Source organism: Rhopalosiphum maidis, chromosome 1, assembly GCF_003676215.2.
Source record: "Rhopalosiphum maidis isolate BTI-1 chromosome 1, ASM367621v3, whole genome shotgun sequence".
NCBI classification, from domain to species: Eukaryota; Metazoa; Arthropoda; class Insecta; order Hemiptera; family Aphididae; genus Rhopalosiphum; species Rhopalosiphum maidis.
The window spans coordinates 5909519-5933725 of NC_040877.1; the positions used below are offsets into that span (position 1 = coordinate 5909519).

Genomic DNA, 24207 nt, shown 5'->3' on the forward strand with positions numbered 1-24207 from the left:
ATTTGAAAAAAATAAATTGTTATTGCCATGGCCGGGCATCCTAAGGTTAGGTTTTAAATGGTATAAATATCTATATACATTTGAAAATATAGCACTTAAGTATACTTAATAAAAAAAAATTATATAATTCAAATAAATTAATTATTAAAGGAAAAATTTGGGATAAGTGTGCTCTGTAAATCACTTCGTCTAATACATACATATACATATGGATAAGATACACCACACATAATAATAATAATACTGGCGCCGTGAAAATGTACGTATTTTCGCTACAGGGGTCGCGAGCTGCAGGCCCGTGTATATATATGAGGCGTTGGCGACGTTTCGCGAATGAGCTTTTCACAATAAACGGCACCCGCCGAGCGCATCAGCCAAAGCGCGCGCGCACAGTCAGTGTTGTATCGGCTTTGCCGGTGGTATATTATACGTTACCATTGCGCTCTGCAGTCGTCAAGCCAACGTCATCTCGAGTGATAATCATATAATATATTCAACACGAATTCTGCTGAAATCCTATTGATATATTTAGTTTTTTTTTTTTAATTTTTTTGTGTTTTTCATTTTTATACATTAATTAATTCACGCGAATTTGGTATACGTCGACAAACTTGGTTATCGTATACTTATTACGTTTGAATTAATTCGAATAACAATCTTGAACATTTTTATCCCTATGAATAGTATATTTTTGTTGTTAACAATTTACAATATTATATATGTCACAATTAATTAAAAGAGAGTACGACACTGTGCGATTTTCTCCAAAAAATTGTTTTAAAGCTTCCCAATAATATTATATTATTGTTTGTAATTCATTTTTAATTTTTTTTTCTAAATTTTCTATATCACTTGTTATATAAAATGTCCACTATGGGTTTTTGCTGTTGTTACAAACAGGCGGATGTGATGAAGTGCGTCGACACAATTGTGGACAAGTGTACGGACCCGGGATGTGAGTATATAAATAAAACTCGTTATTCATTATATAAAGAAAAATTAAAACCTGCTATTATTATTATTATTGTCTACAAACTGCACAATGAAAATGAAAATATAAATTTTAGTCTTGTACTGTTGTTTCATGTCATAGAAGAAACTTGAAAATATCGTTAAGTCTGATAAAACCGAAGTGAATTAATCGTTCCTTTTTATATCGTAGTCGTTTCTTTTAAGTGTATATACCCCATTAATAATTAATCAGTGAAATTACATAAACTTCGTTAGAATACTAATGTTCAAAAAATCTCACATCGTTTGAAATCATCTATGTACAAAAACACTTGACGCCCTTTGATTGAAAATAATTTTGACATAGGTAACGTACCTAAAGTAAGTTAATAGGTAAATACTAATTTTATTTTAACATTCAATATTATACAAATGAACTTTATTGATATTATGAATATTTGATGATAGGTATAAATACATATTTATTATTACTCACATTTTAATTAAAATCGATCTTTTACTAAACAACAATTATTTATTTAAGCCAATAAGTTGTCATCATAGTATTGAATAATGACTTGTATACTAAATTACAATTCAATACAAAACCGGTATATCTATTTTAACATTAACATCAATAATTTTATGTTAATTGACTATAACATCAATTACAATAACTATATATGTTAGACACATACAACTTTTTAAGCACTTTTATCGCGGTAACGTAGTTATATCTAAAAAAAAATAAAACAAACTCTAGTAATTGTATTAAAGAATATTTTTACTAATCATTTAGCTTATATTTAAAATGTCGAAAATGAAAATGGACGGGATATTCTAAACTTGACCAAAACAAGCTATACAAATAATTGTATTTACTACCTATACCTAAATATTTTTATTTTTATACCTAACCATAAATTTCAGCACTTTTTCTATTTTATGATGACTATTCAATTTTTTTTTAATTATTAATACTACCGGCAGTAAGTAGCTTAATAACTAATTTGGAACTTCTATTTAAAATGATAAAAATTAAACGGTTTTATTATTGTGAAGAATTCATAACTATTGTGATACAAATTGTATTTTCTACATATAAAATTCGTATAATAATAATAAATAAATCTTGTTTTAATTTATACAATTTTAATATATTTATTTTCAAATTAAAATAAAATAATAATTATTATTATCATAAATTATGAAAATATATGATCATATTATTATGATCCATAATATTTTTCATTCATATTTTTATTTCAATTTCCTTATTTTATAATTTAATATTATAATCGATTAGAGTGAAACAAACCGTGTAATTTTACCTTCCATAAATGTTTCGTCTGTTATCCAGTTTTCTGCATGCATTTGTGAATATAAATGAGTAGATTATTAATAAAGTTCAAAATCGTCATTCTCAAAAAAAATATAAGAAATAATAATAATAATAATATTATGTAACAATCATATTTTTCAAAGGTTTCTACCATTTATTATTCTATATTAATATCATGTATTCTTTCATGTATAAAAATAATAAATAATTTAATTTAATTGTACATCATAAATCACTATATTTATTGAAATGATAGTACGGTCGTACGGGCAATAACAGAAAAACTGCACCTGGCCATTATATTCTACCAGTACCTACCTATAATATTAATTTATCATACAGGTCAAGGACACGACTATAGCTAGTGTGACAATATAGCCATTAAGCCATCGTACCAAATAAGATGTGTTTTTTATGTATATACGAACAATACGTGTATCAATGTATATAGTAGCTAGTAAATACAAAATACATATGATTAACATGCGGTATTTAGGGATATGTGCGGTACTCATTGTCACATATCGCAGCCCAACCATAACCCAAATGAACAATTTATATGTACATGTACACAGACAAGGTAATTACCCAAGCATTCTCACATCCATTTTTTTCATTTATACGAATTTAATAAAATTCTGATGTTTAAAACTGGTATATGTACTTAAGAAATATATTTTTAAATACTTGGATTTTGTATGTGATATTAGGAGTGTGTCGATAATAAAAACATATTTTTTCTAAATGTGTACTACTCTTTTTATTAATTATAATTAAGAAGATAATTTATTATTTAAAATAATAATGTATTTAAATGGATAATCATTTTTATGTAGATATTTTCCGAGTTTATAAAAATTAAGTACGTAATGAGTAAGGATAATAATAGAGTCCATGATAATAGGTTTAGTAGATATGAGGGCCTTCGTGATTTTATAATCATAGTAATTAATTTAAATTTATTCAAATTACGTCCGACAAGAATAGATTTCTATGGCTTATATTTTGAATGTCGTTTAAACCCCCCTATAAAATGTTATTAGTATAAACTTCGTTCAGAACCGTTTATCAAATATTATACTCTACATCCAATTTTCATTGTTTTAAAATATAAATTAATAAGAGAGATATAGAGTATCTGAATCCTGAACTCAATAATAATATAACTGTTTAGTTGATAATGATAAAGGATTAATAAAAAATCTTTCTACAAATATTATCGAATTGTGTTTTATTAAAATAAAATTCAATGAATGTTATACAACATGGTTTTTTAGTTATTTTAAACACATGATTCATTTTTCAATTAAGTTTAGAACTTATAATATAATATAAATTTTAAATGACACCAGTCACAACTTGAGTCCCGATATTATTGGAAATGTGGTATTAAAACTACTTTTGTACATACCTGCAGTATCAGTACTCTGTAGTCAGTACCATATTATCCAATTTAAAAAATGACATCTGCAGATATCAATAAGTTACGCATACTCCCTGTATGAAAATGTATATTTTTAATTTTACACTTATCAAGTATTATTTTTATACGATTTTTTATGATTTGCATACACTTTTGAATGTTAAATAACGAAACAAGACTCGCGCAGATTCCAATTAGAAGCATCTGCCAAAATATTTTATTCAGTGTATTCCTTGATTATAGACTAATCAAAAGGATAAGGAGACCATTTCTAATATAATAATAGCACATTAAAGTGGAGAAATATAAATTTAATAAATGCTCATTGTGTACGTTTGTTTAACTACTAAAAAATAATGGTATTTACTAAATACTAGCTAAAATAGCTAGTATTTTAGAAATTAATTAAACACAAAAAATGATTGATATTATAATTGTTGTAATGCTGAAAATGTGGGTATTATAATATTATTATGATATTAATACAATTTTTGAATTGTGAGAGAACATTCAATATTTATCCATTATAAAATATTATATATATATATATATATATATATTACTGCATAATGGCTAATGGCCAATTTAATTGTATTAATTTAATAAAATGATTAATAATTAATAAAGATATACAGTAATAATGTTTACTTAATTATCTAGACATACTAAAAAATCTAAAATTTACAATAAATAAATTTAATTCAGAATCTGTGAGTATACACTTATTGATTACTTAAATAAAAATAAATTCTATAATAAAAATACTAAAAAGAGTAATTCTGAGTAATACTATAACAACGTACAATATACTTACTAAAACTTTTAATGTTCATTCTTTTTTTTTTCAAGATTAGTAAAGTCCCGTGTAGTATTTTGAGGTAAAATAGGTACCAGGTTTAAAAAGATTTAAAGTAAACTAAGCCCCTTCCCAAAAAAATATTATTATTATACGTGCATCTTATCTTATTCTCACTTTTATAGTCTTAGCAATTGTATGTTAAACATTCGTGGTTAAATATATACTTTTTGTCTTGTCAATTTTTCTTTTAATAACCATTTCAATTCATAATGTCATATAAAGCTATGTCACAATTATTTTAATATTATTAATTTTTTTATTATATTCAAGTTAAAAATAAATATAAAATGATCTCGACCAATTCCAGTTATACCTAACCTAATTTATTTTTATTTTTGTATTTTAACCTTTATTCTTTATTCTTGTCTCTTCATCTCTTGTTTTCTTCTTTTTAATCATTTCTTTCATACGTATTTTCTTGTTTATATTTATTTGAAAGTCTTTGAGTAAAACAATAAATACATAAATGTTTGGACGAGAACAACAAATTAAACATTCTATTTAGTTTCTAATGAAACAATTCGCAGCTATTTGTTGTCCTGTTTGTTGTCGCCTTAAACCTAGTTCAAACATTAAGACAAAATATACCTTCTGGATCAATATTATTATATTGAACATATTTGTTTCAAACACATTACATAATACGCCAATATTTTGTTTTTGTAGGTTGTATTACCATAATAAATTTAAAAAACACTGTTCATTGTTCATTGATCAACTTTATTAGGCTTAGGAAAAACTATAAGGAATTATTATTTATACATTAATAAATAATAAAAAATAATTATTTTTTGAAAAATTAAATTACATAATTGTTTAAACTTACTTTATCTAACACATTTTCAAATTTTCGTACTGAGTTTACCGGTAGATAAATTAAATTACACGTCTAATTATTTGAGACTTAAATCTGTATAATATACGACAGTACATTGTATATTATTATTTTTTTTTTTTTTATAAATACCTAATGTTTAAAGCACTATATAGTATATCGTATATGTAATGATTCATTAAACATAAATGATCGTTATTACCATCTGACATAACCTTTAGTGTTATTATTATAAAAGTTTAAAAGATTCTTATAATTAAATTTGTTAATTTATAACAATAACAAGGCCGTAAATGTAAGGGTTGTGAGTGTTGTGACTTGTATTATACCTGTAGTAATGCTATCTACAGCTTAGGTGTGCTAAATATTGCCATACAATTATTACACATAAAATAATTATGATTTATAATAATTGATAATATCATTAAATCATTTGATTTTCATCAATATTTTGGACATTATAGGCCTAACAATTTAATTAAAACACTTGAAATGCAATAAAATTAATATAGGACTATTTTATTATGTATCATTATATTTTATTAAATTAAAACACTTCAAATAACCGCACGTGTAATATAAAAGAAAAATTGCAACTATATAATTAATAAAGTCGAGTCACGATAACTTGAAAAACTTGATAATTTTTTTTATTCCCCTAGAAATAAAAATTAATATAAATTCGAGTTAGATATCTCGAAGCGAATTTTTATCTCCCTTCAACTTCGAGTTATCGGGATTCGACTGTATAATAATATGCATACATTATTAAATTACCTTTTCGATTTTTCCTTTCGTACCTAAATCTAAATGGTGTCATTCAAGTTTTTCGGACAATTTTAATGTCGACTGGTCCGTTTACAAATCGGGTACAAATTTACAAAGTTTTAATCTATTCTGCGCTAAACTCGATTTTTATACTAACAGAAAAGAGATACCGATTCTGCCAGTATTGATCCTATCACCTAACCTACAAGGGACAAATTAATCTTCTCGGACAATAATTATATTTTGATTTTACTTACATAACTAATAACTATATTATAAATATTATACTTTACTATAAATATATAAAAATACATAGTTTTATTTGAAATACCTATATAAAATTATTGTTTTATAGAGTTTTTCTAACATATTAATTGACTTGTTATCGTTAATTAGGTATATCGATGATAATATCTAACGAAAAGAAACACGCATAAAAAGACTAGGTAAAATATTAATTGTCCTACTGCACTCTAATCAGGTTAATATAATGTACATCATCTATTTTACAGCCTTACAGGTACGTTCTGTTAAATCTCTGCTACATTATATTTATAATATAGGTACCTTTTTTTATGTAAGTATCTATACCTACTCAAGTTATTATTTCCAAAAATATTATTCACATAATATTAAATATTTAAGTCAAATGTAAATGTTTTTTTTATAAAGATAAGATTGGATGACTACCTACAAATGAAAATTGGTAGTTATGGCGGAATTGATAATATGTTGTTTATAAACTACTCGTACGTGCGGAATTGTGCTATATATAGGTAGAATCGATAGGCCCCTACAAATTTTATTGATTGGTTCTATTAATTACCCTCTATAGTGGTTTCTTCAGTAACTTATAAGCCTGTAAATGTTTGTTTCATATTACACTGGTTAGATATAAATGGTACGATAACTATCGTTATTTGGTATTTCTCGGCGGACCACACCTATTAATAAAAATAAAAAATATAATACTAACATTTTTGACTTAATTTTAAAAGTTTGTTTAGTAATATTTTTATATTTTGAAGATACCTATTATGAACACAATAGCCCGTGTCGTATGCTTGTTAAACGATGTGTGTAGTCGGAGAGGCTAAAGGGTGTCATACGAGTTATATACGACAGTCGTGCGGGTTCTTATAATATATGAAGTCGCAGTGCAATTATTATTATATAATTACCTACTCATGTGACTGTCAACATATGTCAATAGGTACCTTATATATATAAGGCATATAAGACATATTATGTATAAACATCTCATGTTTATCACTGAAAATTTCGTTCGTCGTCAGTCGTCAGTCTTCAGTCGACACTCGATGTTCGTTCCACATAAACTGTTCACTATCCTATTTATAACTTATAATAGGTAGAACGTACAACTGTAAAAAAAAAAATAAGGACAATATTGTTTTGTATTTTTTTTCGTGTATACGTTCATTTACGTCATTTAAGCCATTACGACTTTTTTTGTTACCGCCCATATAAATATATAATTATTACAATATGGAGTTATCCAACAGGATTAAAACGGGTTTGTTGTGACAACGAGACAGGGTCCTCAAAAAAGGGATAAACCTGTCGTAAATATAAGTTCTGTATTATCTGAACTTTTTATTGTTTTTTAGTAGATACTACTATAGATACTTATAAAATTATAAAGATGTTACGCGTATATAATTGAAAGAAAGGTATAATATGTAATTAACAAGTAACAATAACATCAACAAACAAGACTAAAGAAAACTAACTTAAGAGGAACTTTTTATTCGATTTAGGCAAATATTTAATGTAGGTGTTCATTTTCCTGTTATTGATAGTTGATACTCAGTTACGAAGGGATATTTATATTTTACTTTTGACCATTTTACCTATTTGTAGTAGTATAGTATCAGCTAAATATAATTTGCTATCAGAAGGTAAAAACTACCATCGAAGTTAAAGATTAAAACATTTTAACATTTTTTTTTTTTGCTCCATAAAATGATGACAGACGAAAAATTGAAAAATTAATCACTAGTAATCAAAAAACACATCGTTTTAAACTGTTTGCTCAGCTCAAAATCCAAAGTTATATAATATAATATTTTATTTACCTTAATATAACATTAATTTTTAAATTCTTTACAATAAATATAGGTAGGTACTTAGTTTTAATTATACATTTATACTTAAAAAATGAATGATTTAAACTGTTTTTCTTTAATGGTGAAATGCATTAAAATTTCGAATTTCGAATACCAGCCAATTTCAATTATTGCAAAAGTAGGAAGGTCTTTAGATGAGCAAATACAATATTCGCAACGTTTTTCCACAACCACAAATAAGTTGTTACATGGTATCTACTAACTGGTAACACCAATGATAACTATTAACTACTCGCTCATTTATGTACATATATTAATTTTTACAAAATAGGTATAATAACTTTTACTTCATGGAACAAAAATGTTCAATGTTATTAAGTCACTTGTTATCGTTCCGTTATCACTAAAAAATACTTGTCAGAAACAACCAACAGGAGTTAGGAATACAGATTATTATTATAGATTTAATTATTTAGTTTTGTCTTTTTACTTTTTAGTTTTTAGTGTTTTTACTTATCTTATATTGAGTATTAACTTTCTAATTATTTCAGTATTCCATCCTTTTTGTGTACATTTGTATTTTCACTTTAATTTATTTAGTTAATATATCATAGGAATGTCTCATAAGGTGTTGACTAAGTAATTTTTATAGATATTATCAACAAAAACTTGTATTGTATAATTATATAATACTATAGTCTTCTAATTTCACGAGCTCCTTTAAGTTTATTCAATTATTTTGAGATTAAATTTGTTTTTATACACAAAGAGCAATGTGTGTTGGTGAGTTTAATAGATTAGTTTATATTAAAATCATATCCACATTTGCTTAGTAACTGGTCACAATATTGCTAATCTTAAGCTAGTAAAAGGGTGTTGCCAAGGTCACTAACCATCATACATTTTCAAATACAAAATTAATTTTCCATTAACAAATTATTTTAATCTTAGAACCACTAATACACAAATAAATTGAATTTGATTTATAACAACTGATGAATACATATGATATTATGTTTTATTTTACTAGGTTGTCTTTCTCGTATGCGTCCTCGCTACAAACGTCTTGTTGATAACATCTTCCCATCTGTACCTCAGGTATATTAATTAATATTTATCTAAGATATCTTAATACAAGATTGCAATTTCATAATTTATTTAATTATGTTGTAATTTAGGATGGATTGGTTAAAAATAATATGGAAAAGTTAACATTCTATGCGTTATCGTCACCAGAAAAATTAGATCGTATTGGCGAATATCTATTTCAAAAAGCTAGTAGAGACATCTCTCGCAAGAGAAATGAGTAAGATTTATCAAAAATAAAAAAAAATTGAGAAAACTCTTTAATATTTTCTATTGTAGGTTTGTAATGATTGCTATGGAAGCTATGGACCAGCTTCTTGTTGCATGTCATGCCCAAACTTTAAATTTATTTGTTGAAAGCTACTTGCGTATTGTGCAAAAGCTTCTTGAATCATCAGAACCTAGTTTACAAATACTAGCTACACAATCGGTATCAAAATTCATTATATTTTATAGTTATATAAAGTTAATATCAATTAACAGCAATAATTTTGTTTATAGTTTGTACGGTTTTCTAATATTGAAGAGGATACACCATCATATCATAGGCGATATGATTTTTTTGTTTCCAAATTTTCTTCTATGTGTCATAACAACAATCCAAATTTAGTCACTATGGAAATGATTCGAATGGCAGGCATAAAAGGCATTCAGGTAAAATATAAATTAAATATTTAGTATTCTATACTTGATTTAATTAAAATATACTTTTTATTCTTATCAAGGGAGTTATAAGAAAAACAGTCTCCGATGATTTGGTTGAAAATATCTGGGAACCTGTTCACATGGATAAAATTGTTCCATCTTTATTATTTAATATGCATACAATGAAGTAAGTTTTATAGTAGTATTTAAATAACTTAATAGTATTTATATTGTATCTTTATGATCTATCTTGTTGCATATTGTGCTTTATAAACTATGTTGTGTTTTAGTACATTTTTTCAGCCTTTATGATAAATTACAAATCATAATGATAAATGATAACATAATCGGAACCATACATTTTGAGAGTAAATGTAGTTAACAAAAGTATATCCACCTTCCTTAAAATAATATTCTTGCTGTGCTCAACAATTATACTTTAAAAATATATTTAAAATAAGATATTTCAGAAATGCTTAGCGTCTTAGACATTAAATAATAAATAATGCATATTTAAAAAAATTAATGAATTGCTATATTCTACAGAACTTACATAGTTTGTACATATGCTGCCCAGTAATTTATTTTCACTCCCTTCAAAAGTGTATGCAGTTGCCAACTTGATGATCTTTATCTTGTATTTGTATTGTAAACTTACTTTATTAATATTACTTAATGTTTTATTATTTTTTTTTTTAGATCTAAAACTGAATTAGTAGTTGAAAGTGGAATTTCAGAAGAGGTCAATGATAAAACTGATTCATTTTCATTAGCAGAATCTTGTTTAAGAGAGTTAATTGGACGTGCATCATTTGGTCATGTTAAAAGTGTCATTCGTCCTGTGCTAAAGTAATGGACACTATAACTGTTAATTTAAAATATTTTATAATACTTTTTTTTTGTTTATTTAAAAAATTAGACATTTAGACGCTCATCATATGTGGGTGCCAAATGTATTTGCTACTCAGTGTTTCCGTATCTTAATGTTTTCTATTCAATCTCAATATTCATATGCTGTCGTGGAGACATTAATGACACATTTAGATGAAAACAGCAATGCATCTCCAAAAATCCGAACCAGTATTGCTGATGTGCTATCAAAAATTATTGCTATTGCAGCCAATGAAAGTGTTGGGCCAACAGTATTAGAAATAATAAATTCTCTTCTAACAAATCTTCGTACATCAGTCACTAGACGTCCACCATCAAATATTGGTCTGTCTGAATCTGATGGTGAAAATGAATACAGAGAAGCACTTATACATGCACTTGGAGAATTTGCTGCCCATTTGCCTGACTACCAGAAAATTGAAATCATGATGTTTATTATGTCTAAAGTACCACAGTTTAAATCTTCAAATAATCCTAATGATCTCCATGTACAAAGAATGTGCCTGAAATCTCTTTTGATGGTATTTAATATTTATTCATTTTAGATGTTGTTTATGCTAATTCAATATTATTAAACTAATTGTATTATTATGTAGGTAAGCACCAAGTATAGTTCGGTACAAATGAATGCTACTTTTCCTCAATCATTTTTGGATTTATTATTAAAAACATTAACTGCTGCTGAGGATGAAATTCGCTTCATTGTTTTACGCATATTACATACTCTCTTAGACAGGCACAATAATGCATCTAAGCTATCTAAGGCTACGTAAGTTTTCAATTAAAAATACCTTAACTTATTTACTAATAATTACTATAAAAAATATTTTTATAGGGTTAATATCTCCAAATCTGATATAAATCTAGAGAAATGTTCTCGCAGTGATACAATATTTATACGGAAACATGCTCAAGATATTTATGTATCTATATATGAAAGCTTAGAAATGACTAACAATACTGTTGATAATGTCGAGGCTGTATACACAACTTTGGCTTTAATATGTATTGAATTGTTGTCCGAGGAAACTGTTTTGGATTTCATCAGACTGATTTTAAGTATACAGGAGCTAGCCATTACTAACGCTGTACTTTCAACGCAACAGAAATTCCATTTGCATGCTTTGGTTATTAGTATTATGCTCTTAGTAGCTGTTGTGACAGATTTACATCCACTCAAGGACTATGTGGAAAAAGTAATAAATATAAATAATAAAGCAATAATGTAGTATGCATAACCTTAACAAAATTTATTTTTCAGATAATTGAACAAAGAAAATTATTGAGTGCTACTCATTTGTTACCAGAAATAAGTATTCATAATGAAGTAAAATCTGCCAGTCTCTTACCAGCTGGAGTTTTAATTGAAGAACCAGAATTAACCGAAGCTTTAAAAGCTTCAGGAATTGATATTACAAGTTAGTTTTTGTTTAATATATACTTTTTATTACTAATTTTGTTTTGAAATTTACTTTTCAAATCAGTTTTTTAGAAACATGAAATATTATGAGTACATTCATAAATTTGTATTTTCAAAACAGTACCAAACCTTCAAAAATTAAGTTAATATTCATTATCCTGAATAAATTTTGATTTTTTAAAGAAACTGTAATAATAGTTTTAGTAGTATAGTACTTAAAAAAAAACGCATTTATTGAATATTTTTAATTTATGGTGTATGTTATGATGAATGATGTAAATGTGGTAAATGAAGTAATTTTGTAAATGTTAGACACCCGGTTATTGATGTCAAATACCAGTTTCAGTGGTGCCGAGGTTCATTTCAAATCATGTTGCGAAATTATACATTTTTATATAGACACCCGCCACCAAAATTTGTTTTATTGACTCGCATATATAACATATTTATGTATTTACTTATTATAGTTAGTTGGACATTGCTAAAACTGTTGATCTTGGATTGTATGGTTTTGCTTGAAATTTTGGAGAACAAGTCATTTTTATAAGTGTAATGTATTCATGTATTTATAATATCTTGAATTCAACAAATACTTTATTTGGACACTAGGCATTATCTGTAAGTCTGACATTAAAAATAAGACTACTGGAACCACTACCCACCCAAAGCATGTGTTGCAGTCATGACACTTGAACATAGGGTTTGGCTCCATTGACCAGTTTAGTAGAAGAATATTCAATTCGTTTATAACCGTGTGAACAACATTCAAAAGCAACTAGTGTTAAGTTTATACGCAACAAAAGCTACATTTGTTAAAAATATGATGAAAGTAGATAAACAAGCAAAAGTCCAACAAGCAATAACCTAAGTAATAATATAAAATGTTTTATTGGTTTATTAATTAGTATCTTCACTTATATTTTGGCGAGTTTAAAGACAGGAAAATAACTCTACGCAAAGCTACAGGACAAGGAATGGAATAGCTGGTCATCAAGGTTTCAATTGATATAACTATAAAACTGGTTATAGCACTAAAAAAATGTGCTTGCAATGCAGCGGAAATATTATGGCATTTGAAATGTCCTAATAATATTGATTGCATCAATAAATAATTTAAATTGTGCACCTATTTTATTAAATTCAATGTTCCTAACTTTACATTAGATTAAGTAGTAAGACAATCAATTAAATAATAAAACAATTAATATTTTATTTGAGATTTATCATCGTTGACCATTAATGTTGGCAAATAACGTCAATGGCCGGTGAAAGATGTGCATTTGAGTTTAAAACATGTTTTTTACAACATTTACCTACATAATTGAATCATTTTGGTAAAAGACATCATTGACCAGAAAATGACCTTATCAATATTCCTTATCCACCATAACATATATATTGAATCTTTTATTGAAAAATATTATGCTTTGGATAATATATTATGTTTGAATATTTTACTTAGCATAAAATACATTTAACTAAAACATTTTTTCTTTCAAAAGTTCATATAATAATAACTGTTACGTCCATTAAACGCTGTTCCATTCACTTAGTAAAATATTGTTTATCTTTATTATTTTTAATAAATCAATTTTTACTATATTTACAGGTGAAACAGGTCCAGTTCTAACACATAGACGTAGCTGGGTTGAAAACACCAATATGTCAATGAAAGGAAGCTTTACTGATCTGAGTAATTTAGATTTAGATAGTGTCAACTCCACTCCAGCAATGCAAAGAGTCAGTATTAATTATAAATTATTGTGATAATATATAATTAAAGCATAATTTTTTTTTTTTTTATCGTGTACATAAATTAAAATTGTATAATATTTTCCATAGCGTTTTTCTCCAAATGAAGACCTGTCATTTGAAGCCATGAAACGCTCGCTGTTGGACAACCCTGTGATCAAAGTTGAACAAAATACCAGGCAAACTCAACTGTGTGATATGTTCAGAAACACGTCATTCCAAGATTTGGTGGCTATTTCTACCGCATCAAAAGTAATTTAGTTAATTATCGAACAAACTATGTTTTTTAAACTTACACATCATTTATTTATGTTCAGGATGAAGAAACATTGCATACAAAAATAACTGATGTGTTCAATAAAGTAGATATATCCAACAAGCTATCAACTGTCGAAACCACTAACCAGCCTGTACCCATCTATGAGACACTGTTCCCAGAATTATTTGCATTTTAACAAAATTTTACATTTTATTGACATATTTTTAGGATTATTTTAAGGTTGAGTATTTTTAAAATAAAGATGACTACATCTTATTGTTATTATATTCATATTAGGCCAAGCTGTTAGTATGTACTTATTTACAATAATAAGCCATCGGTGTTGTTACCAAGGTGATGTTTCATTTTAAAATATATTTTTATTTGTTTTGGTGTTTTTAATTTTGTTTACATTTTTCCATGGTGTGCTTTACGATAAACACTCTCATTATTAGAATATATATAAAGAAGATTTTTTACGATCTTTAATAAATTCTTAAACTACGTAAGTTTAACTGCAAAAACAAGCTGATTTCGCATACTGTATATATAGTGTGTAGGATGCCATGAAATACCTATGCACAACTTTGCCAACATTAATAGTTTGTTTTTCATAAACAGTACACTATAGCTATGGTGACCAGATATGAAAATTTAAAAAAAAGTAAATTTTAAAACTTAGCTCCTTCTCCATTGTAATTGCCCAATGCGTATATTATTCTACCCGTTTTACTCATATTTCCATAGGTCATTTCCTTCTATAAAAATTGTTTTTTTTTTTTCATCTGATTATTCTATTTATTTTATTATTATCAACTAAAAAAACCAATTATTTGAAATTATAATGTCAACTCATTTAGCGTGTGTCTTTATGATGAAAATACCAAGTGTAAAACTTAAATATATACAATTTATTATATCTTAAATCGTGCTACCGACCAATAAGAATGCTTTAGGTCAAACCAAAATACAAATTAATAATCAAATTAGAAAAAACACATTAACACGTATTAACAGATAATTTAAAAAAAAAAAAAGAGTACAATATCATGTACTTAACAACTTGATAAGGACACTAGGACACACGTCAAAAAAGAGTACTGTCCTAAGAAAAAAAAGAGTACCTCTGATCACCATAACTATAGCTCATAAAAATATTATTATTAATAGATCCATTGCAATATAATTTTTTCTTTTGGTGATTTCTCTCTACTTTTTTACTCTTTTTATACAACTCTATACTGCCCAGAAATCTAAACAATTTTTTTTTAAATCATGAAATCTACAAGTTTTGATATTAAAAAGATGACCTTGACCGTTTATATCGAGTCTGATAAACTGGCGTCATGATCATTGAGGATAGGAGGTTAAATAGTAAAATGTAAGCTTATTAACTCTTAAAACCTCACTGACTGTTTGTGTAATGAGCTGTCTATTAATATAAATTTAAAAGGCAAAAATGCAGTCACTTTCTAGTTAAAAGGTGTGACAGACAGCCATACAATTAACCATATGGAGTATGGACTAATATAATCAACTATTTCAATGATCAAAAATTATTTGATGGAATAAAACTATTATCCATAATAAAATGGATTTTTTGAAAGAAACAACTTATTCAGATTGTTTTTAATTAATTTTAAATAACATCAAAACTAATAACTAAAAATGTGTCGGCTTTGACAACCTTAATTTAATGTTTTGGTTTTTCATACTACATAAGTGTACTTTAAATACTACTGAAAGGTAACATCTATAGTATTATTTATATATTTTTAATTATTTAATCATTTATAATTTTTTGGGTGTTTATTTTTCGGTAGTTACTTGTTATACTTATTTTTGTTCATATTTAAAAATGAGAATTGATATTTGTTTTTTTAAATTAAATAGTCTTTTTTTCATATCTATACTTTGACCCATATAACAATACAACTATTACATGCTATTACACAGACAGCAGTTACCAATGTTGACCGATATTAACATTATTGATGTGTAAAGATGGTAGGGGCATGCGAGTTTGGTGACCTAGGTGTATTTTTTGGTGGGCCGGATTACAGTTGACATTTTTTAATAGAGCTGAATTTATACTATACTGTTAAGAAAAAATCAAAATGGATTTAGATTTTTGAATCATTAAGTACTTAATAGTCATAACATTTTTAAATGTTTAATTTATAGGCAGAATTTAGATTAATTTATCAGACTCGATTTAATATAATTCTAAATAAATCTATAGAAAATAAATAATAAAACATTAATCTCGAATATATAATATTTATGTTTCAAATTATTTTAAGTCATTAAATTAACAATGTAATAACACCACTGATATTATTTATTTTTATTTTCAATAAATAAACTACACAAATTGTTTTACATTTACATAGTCTGTTTATTTTATTCCTCACAGTTGACTATTTTGAATTTATATTACCTATATATCAAAAAAAAAAAAATATAATACAAAAAGTCGGAATAATTAACTTTTCCATGTGTTCTTTTCGTAATCCCAATTTGAGGACAAACCGTCAATTGGATCAACTCGTAAATCAATCATACGTTTCAATTGGGCTTGACGATATTCAAGTGACAACGATGGGTCATCAGCAGTGTTTGTTACTAAAAATGATTTTCAATATAAAAATGTGATAATAAAATAACGATAGCCATCACAGCGATTTTAGCCATGAAAGAATAAGAATCATGAAAATACTTACAGAATTTACGGACTCCGACAAAAGAAAAAACGGCAACAGCTACCCAGACCATGACCCATCCAAATACAGCTTTCCATTCACCGGTCGGTGCATCTACTTCAACCAATGTCTGGCAAAAACTTGCTCTGTACAATTTTTTCTTTTCTTCTAGAGTCAATTTGTTCCAGTCTCCCTTTTCTTTTTCGCGCAGAGCCTATTGTTGAAAAGAAAAAAAGTACATATACGATGCACCATTCATTACTTGATAATCAGATCCACATCTACAGTCACAAGTATTTAATAAATGTAACATTGTTTTGTCACTCTTTACAGTTTACATTTTATTCTTGTTAGATAATAAATAGTAACAAGCGGTTATTTTTAATAATGTTATTAAAATTGATCATTGTCATCAAAATGGGCATAGTCTGTTTAGGCAAATTGATTTTAAAACTGTACCAGTAGAGCACATTCTTAAACACATAACTTTTACAAAGATAGTGTACCTTTTGGATGACAACGTTTTCTTTCTCAGTTGAATAAACTTAGGATTATCAAAACTGGAATACTTAAAAAAAAATTTATTTGATTCGCTACACTTAAAGTATTTAACAAAATACTTTCCAATACTACATCTATTATTAATACGGTTGGTAACATGACTACATTAATTATTATACTTAACCACACAGAAAATTTTATTCGCTTGTATGATTAAATTATTAACAGTTAAAAAAAAAGTAAATATTCGTTCAAACAACCAGTGCCCAACATAGTGTACTCGGAAGATAGAATGTAAAGTTGAACAGAAACGTTCAATGTTCATGGAATATACAATAGTTACATCCTGAGAATAAATGATGTAATAGTAAATCAAATGTCGTTGTACCAATCCTCAATATTATTACTCAATAGAGGAAACCTATAATTACAATAAATTAAGTATAAAGATATCGTACCACTATTTCGGGGGTGTTCTTCATGAACCTAACGCTGGGGAACGGGAAGGTGATGCTGTCGAAGTATTGCGGTTCGCCGTTCAGACCGTAGCCGACAATGTCGCGACCGACGATCTTGTCCTCGCGCACTTGCATCACACCCTGTACGGGGGGCTTGGGCTCGGCTTGGAATACGGCCGCGGTCGAGGAGTTGACCGCCGCCAGTTTGTTGTACGCGGGCGAGCGCGCTAAGAACGAGCGGACTACCGCACGGGAATACATCTGAAACAACACAATGTAAATATTTTACTGTAGAAAAATGTACGTTACATTTCGATTCTACCGCAGAAATCATTAATTCCACTTACCTTTGTAGTATGTAGTTACGATCGATTAACGAACACCTATTGCACTCTAACTCGTAGCAGCGATATTGTACAGGAGGTTAAAAGGTAAAAAACGATTTCGGAAAATTATTACTGCTATAATCGTCAAGGGCTTGAAAATCATAAAAACACATGTTATGATAACACCCGTCCAGTACTGTAAGCGCCGCAATAAATTCCGCTACCCCGTTGGCCACACTGCATCCGTTGTTACCCGGGTCAATTCGCTTTTAAACAGACCTGGGCACGCGGGTGCCGCTTTGCTGTACAGTATTACAGTAATGGTGCAACGTGTAAAGTGGAACACCGACACACTGGACACTGTAATCGATGTGTCAAATTTGAATTCTACAAAAAAAAAAAAAAAAACGAAAAACGATTCTGAGCGGAGACATTCAGTCATCCTACACCTCTTATAAGTACGTATATTTCACGATAATTGGTTATTGAAAATAATTTATTATTTTATTATTTCGTAGGTACTAGTATTACGATAGGTTTATTTGATTTTTTCCGAAAACATTGCATTTATTATATTGTTATTATTATAAATGTTTAATGTTTATACCATATTATAGTTTTGTCGTTGACTTTTGAGTTAATTACACCACACCATAAAACAGTGTGAAAAGTTCATATAGTACCTATAAATATTATTATATTACAGTCGAGTCGCTATAACTCGAGTTTTTTTTATTCCTCTAGAAATATAAATTATTATAAATTCGAGTTAGATATCTCGAAACGAATTTTTATCTCCCTCCAACTGAGTTATCGCGACTCGATTGTACGTCTGTACGTAATATATTTAAACAAATATGCATTTTGAAAATGTCATTGCGTATAATAAAATTCATAATAATGTACAATATGAATATTGAGTTTAAAGGTATAATGTTTTTTAATTGTAACAAAAGAATTAGAATCGCGTTACCTATTTATTATAAGTTTAAATATGAAATTTCGTCCAAATTTAAACTTAAAATGTTTATTAAAAAATTTGCTTGTATGTAAATATATTTTTTTAAATGTCAATTTCAGTGCAAACTGCTTATGAGGAACGTTTTATTAAGTTTTTAAGACATATCTATAAAAATTTCACATTTTATACATTTTAACTATAGATAGTAAGTCATAAAATATAAATTACAGATATTATACTGGCCTCAATAGACTATGTATTTTTTTTTTTTAAATTATATTTATAGTATTTACTTTTTTTTTTTTACATGCCTACCTAATAAATATTTTGTTATTTTATTAGACTTGTGAGTGTGAATACTTTATTTGATAGTTATAATATTTAATAGACTCTTGTACACTTTTGTGTTTAATTATGAGTTTATTCCCGGTGAGTGTGCACGCAACATGTTATTGTAGTTATGACATTGATATTTGTATACCTTGTATTATAAACACGCGTACTTATAACTTATATATTTGTGTGTATATAAATGTTTATGGTTTTAGGTTAATGAACAGGATAAGGAAGAATTCCTTAATTATTTAGACCAAAATGGTATTTCGGATAAACTAACCGATGTACTAGTCATGTTGCATAGCGAACAAGAAATACCCTCAAATCCCATCGAGTAAGTATAAAATGTACACATTTATTTTTATTTTTAAAACACTTTTACTTTCATTTATTGAAATTTAAATTCAATGGTCATCGTATTGTAATCCGTACAATTATCTAGGTGAGATATTATCCCAGTTTATTAAGTATAAACACTATATAAACTAGATATACACGATATAGTTTTACTGAATTATTTGTAAAAAAGGATCGGTATATAAATGGCAAAAAGAAATTTTTATAGTTCTTATAGGCATTAGCAATATATTGTTGATGATAATAGGAGAATTTAATACAAATCGCAAAAATAGTAGAGGAATAACTACATTTCTCAGGAAGCTAAATTTTTGTAGAACGGATTAAATTAAATGTGTTATTCATATGCGATATAATGAGTATTTTATAGTATTTTTAGCATGTGTTTTCAAGTATGCATAACTGCAGTTTCTGCTTTTTAATTCTACAGAATATATAAATTCAAAGTATTATACTCGCATATAATTGAAAGCGCCTATTATACAAACTTTAAACTATAGAAGTGGTCTTTAGAGTTTTTTAATTAGTAAATGTTCTATATATTATGTATAATTTCAATTTTTTATTTCGTTTTTCCGTTGTTGATTTTTTTCTATGATTTTCATTAATATTTCATACTTAAAATTAAAAATTTTAATGTTATTTTATATTTTTTAAGTGTGTATATTAAACATTAATGTAGATATCAGGCACGTAAATAGGTGCTTATTTTTTTTTCGGAAGGGAGGCGTTTAATTTTTTTAGAATAACTAAAGCTTAAAAAATGTTTTTTCATTAATTACCAGTTACTACTTACTACAATACGATCTTTGGATTACTCCTATCGCTCCCCCCCTAAATTACATGCCTGATACCCTGATGTATATGTATAAGTAACAACTAATAACTATTATATGAAGTATGATATTATTACTTCATATAATGTACCTCAAGTTAAATAGTTTATAGTTTTTGGTGTAAAGTGTGTTGTATAATAATTTATTAAACATAAATTAAAATAAACCTGAAATCTTGGTTAAACAAATACAATATAAAAATATGTAAACTATAGAACTTCCTCTAGTATTATAATAGTTAATACTTAAATAGTTATTTATCACTTATTATTATATATACGAGTATTATGTATGTATTATGCAAGTAAATAGTTGATGCGATATCTTTTATGGAATATGGATATCACATTATTATATTAATATTAGTCTAAATTTTTTTTACAATATAATTTTTGTGTATATCTATGAGAATATAAGATAATCATTGAAGTAATAAGTAGTTAAATGATTCAAACTTCTTTCTTCTGCTGAAAATTGCAGGTTTGTTTTACGTAAAAATGTCATGGTTTTCCTAATTTTTCTTTGATTATTTTGAAAATTACTTAATGTAAAGATTTTACCTTTATAGTTTTAATCCACACAAAAAAAACTAGATCAAATATTAATTGTTACTAAAAACGTTAATCAAAATTGAAGATCAATACATTTTTCTATGTATATAGTATATATTAGTATACATATGTATTCCCCCAAAACACATCATTGTAGAACCAATACATTTGCTCCAATCAGAATCTAAAATACATTAAAATTTTAAATATAACAAAAATTGTTCGTATTTTATACTATGATTAAATTTTTGTAAATATTTAGTACTCAATTTATAGACATTTTTATGAATTGAACCAAAATTTTTACAAACTAAGTGTTGAAAATATTCCAGAATCTGAAAGCTTCCCACTGAAAGCCTATAAATGAAACATTTCCTCACTACAAAAAATACACAAAAAATTTTTATTTATCTGCAAAAAGTTGCAACGCCATTATTTAGTATTCAATTTGTACGAAATCGTAATATACGATTTTACATTACTATGTATATATTATGTATTACATACATATTACATATAATACACTGCGGTTGTTCGGACATTCGCGAATTCAAGACAAGTTTACACAATATATAGGTATGCCATATTCATAAAATATGGACCTCGTCTATTGATCTGAATACAGCAAATAGAATATTTGTCCTTTTCTCTGTTTTGTATGATGTATATTGCGCTATATATTATATTATATTTTTACAACCCTTGCAAATAATGCGTTTGAATTTTCCAAAGAATGTACAATTTTTACCATATGTAAGAGTAAAGTTGTAAAAAAGTGTATATTAAAAATGTTGTTATAAATATATCGGAGACGTATTAATGATAATTGTTGAGGAAGCTACATTCCTCTCCCAGGAATTAGGTACTGGGAACTTTATAAAATTTTTTTTATGCATTGGCGTATTGCAATATTATTATTTATCATTATTAGTTATTATATAGTATATAGTATGTAACAATTTTAATCTTAGAAAAAATAGACCAAAAGTTGTGTCCGTAAATATTAATAGACCATATTATTAAAATACATATATAGACATATAGTTTATATATACCTATAATATTCCTATATCTTATTCGATAGCAAACTAATAAAATAATAACTATCAAATTTCATATCACTGGCTTAATAGACATATCATGGCTATAATGTTTTCAACTTATTGGTAACATGACGTAATAAATATTTTGCTAACAAAAAAAAAATGTGACCAGCACCTACCCCTCACTACTGAGATAAAACTGGATACACTCCTGATATTCGTATATAGTACATAAATATATACATAAGTATAAAATTACCTACGCGATTTTTTTATTTTTTTTTTGGACAAATTTATAGATACGTAAGGAAGAACATATATGTGGACAACCCGGACGTCGAGGAAATTAATAAGTTAAAGATTCAAATCCAGAAAGCCGCTGTTGAACTGGCTGAGCTTCAGAAGATCAGGGATGAACTCAGGGTTCGTTTGGAGCAATTTCAAAGTGAATCACAACTGGAGGCGGAAGACTGTGAGGATGAAGTGGTCGGAGTAGCAGACAACGATGAATATGCCGATTAAAAATTCGGAAATCAATTCACTGCAAATTTCTTGTTACATCTATTCAAGTATAAAATAAATAATAATTAAATAATTAATAATAATTTTATCACAACTTTGAGAAACCTGTAATAGTCTGTTTAATTGTTTACTTTTTTAATGAATTATTCATCAATAGGCAATAGAATCAAAATCTTAATCTATCGGTAATATATGCATATGTATCGTTTTTACGGTAATTTATTTCTAGTTTTTCCCGATTATTAAGAAAATTATGGTAAGTTTTTACTTCTAATACAGTGACACGGACACCCTAATATTTACCAACAAGTTTCAATTTGTTACCATTTTTTTTTTGTGTTATATAGCCTTTAAGAAGTGTTTACGAACAAATATATAAATATTTACCACATACACACATAATTGTAAAGCCAATCATTTATCTAACTCAGTTCACAGTTTCTCAGATAAGATGATAAGAATCTAAAACTGTCATGAAAATTAATATATGTAATACTCGTATATACACTGTCACAGGTATATATTTAAATTGAGGTCATACTTATAAGTATATATTAAACTTTTAGTTTGCAATAGCAGTATTATTCGAGAAATGCTTGAACAAATTAAAAATTGTTCTATAGAGATAACAATTTTAAATGAGAACTTCCTTCCAGTCCTTCCCTTTTTTGCTATAAAATATTAAGTGGATAATTTTTGAAAATTTAAATAATTTTAAATTCGAACGAGTAGTTTTACAGTTAATAATAATATATATATATATATCGGATCTAGTATTAATTTTACTCGGAACATTTTAACTAATAATTCATTTTGATAGACTATAATTAAAAAGACATGGTAAATTTTTCAAATTACCATGGTCTCCATGGACCGTACTTTTCAAACTAACTAGTAATTATAATCATATCTATTGTTCTTAGTACATAAACTTAAATTATTCAAAAACTACTCGTTCGAATTTTAATTTTAATACGTTGAAATTTTCAGATCTACTAAATAATTTACAGTAGAAAAGAGATATTATTAGAAAAACAGAAGTTTGTATCTCCACAAAAACACTCTTCTAGTAGTATAGATAAAATAATACTTAGTTCATTTTTAGGATAAGCACCTACGCAGACAATATTTGAAAGTACACCCTCAAAAAAAGTATTCTTTCCTTTATTATTTTACTTAAAACTTTTAACGAATTTTCTTAACTAATTTAGAAATTAGATACCTATAGTAGTTGGTAAAGTATAATGATTCATAATTAATTATCCGTGTATCATCATCATTTTCAGAAAAATAAGC

The 24207-nt window shown here is 26.8% G+C and overlaps 3 protein-coding genes across 7 annotated transcripts; 2 read left to right on the forward strand and 1 right to left on the reverse strand.

Moving 5' to 3' along the window:
* The first annotated feature begins 425 nt into the window (after nt 1-425).
* Nucleotides 426-14720, forward strand: LOC113548610 (protein EFR3 homolog cmp44E). Of its 5 annotated transcripts, none has more exons than XM_026949573.1 (14): nt 865-955; nt 9296-9363; nt 9444-9571; nt 9631-9781; nt 9853-10005; nt 10077-10183; nt 10696-10845; nt 10916-11408; nt 11484-11656; nt 11723-12083; nt 12149-12305; nt 13917-14047; nt 14150-14311; nt 14377-14720. In XM_026949573.1, exons 1-14 carry the CDS (start codon nt 865-867, stop codon nt 14512-14514), a joined length of 2463 nt encoding a protein of 820 aa, XP_026805374.1. In that variant the 3' UTR covers nt 14515-14720. The 5 variants fall into 5 exon arrangements, 4 of the variants coding, with proteins under 4 accessions (XP_026805377.1, XP_026805374.1, XP_026805376.1 ...); XM_026949575.1 differs by lacking the exon at nt 865-955 and adding an exon at nt 8829-8904; XM_026949574.1 differs by lacking the exon at nt 865-955 and adding an exon at nt 8906-9048.
* Nucleotides 14721-16692: 1972 nt separating this feature from the next.
* Nucleotides 16693-18466, reverse strand: LOC113560948. The gene is made up of 4 exons (XM_026967085.1): nt 18327-18466; nt 17980-18240; nt 17042-17234; nt 16693-16943 (listed from the first exon to the last, which is right to left on the reverse strand). Exons 2-4 carry the CDS (start codon nt 18238-18240, stop codon nt 16804-16806), a joined length of 594 nt encoding a protein of 197 aa, XP_026822886.1. The 5' UTR covers nt 18327-18466; the 3' UTR covers nt 16693-16803.
* Nucleotides 18467-19680: 1214 nt separating this feature from the next.
* Nucleotides 19681-23308, forward strand: LOC113555561. Its single transcript, XM_026960029.1, has 3 exons — nt 19681-19695; nt 19815-19936; nt 22689-23308. The coding sequence occupies exons 1-3, from the start codon at nt 19681-19683 to the stop codon at nt 22909-22911; spliced, it is 360 nt and encodes a 119-aa protein (XP_026815830.1). The 3' UTR covers nt 22912-23308.
* The last annotated feature ends 899 nt before the right edge of the window (nt 23309-24207 follow it).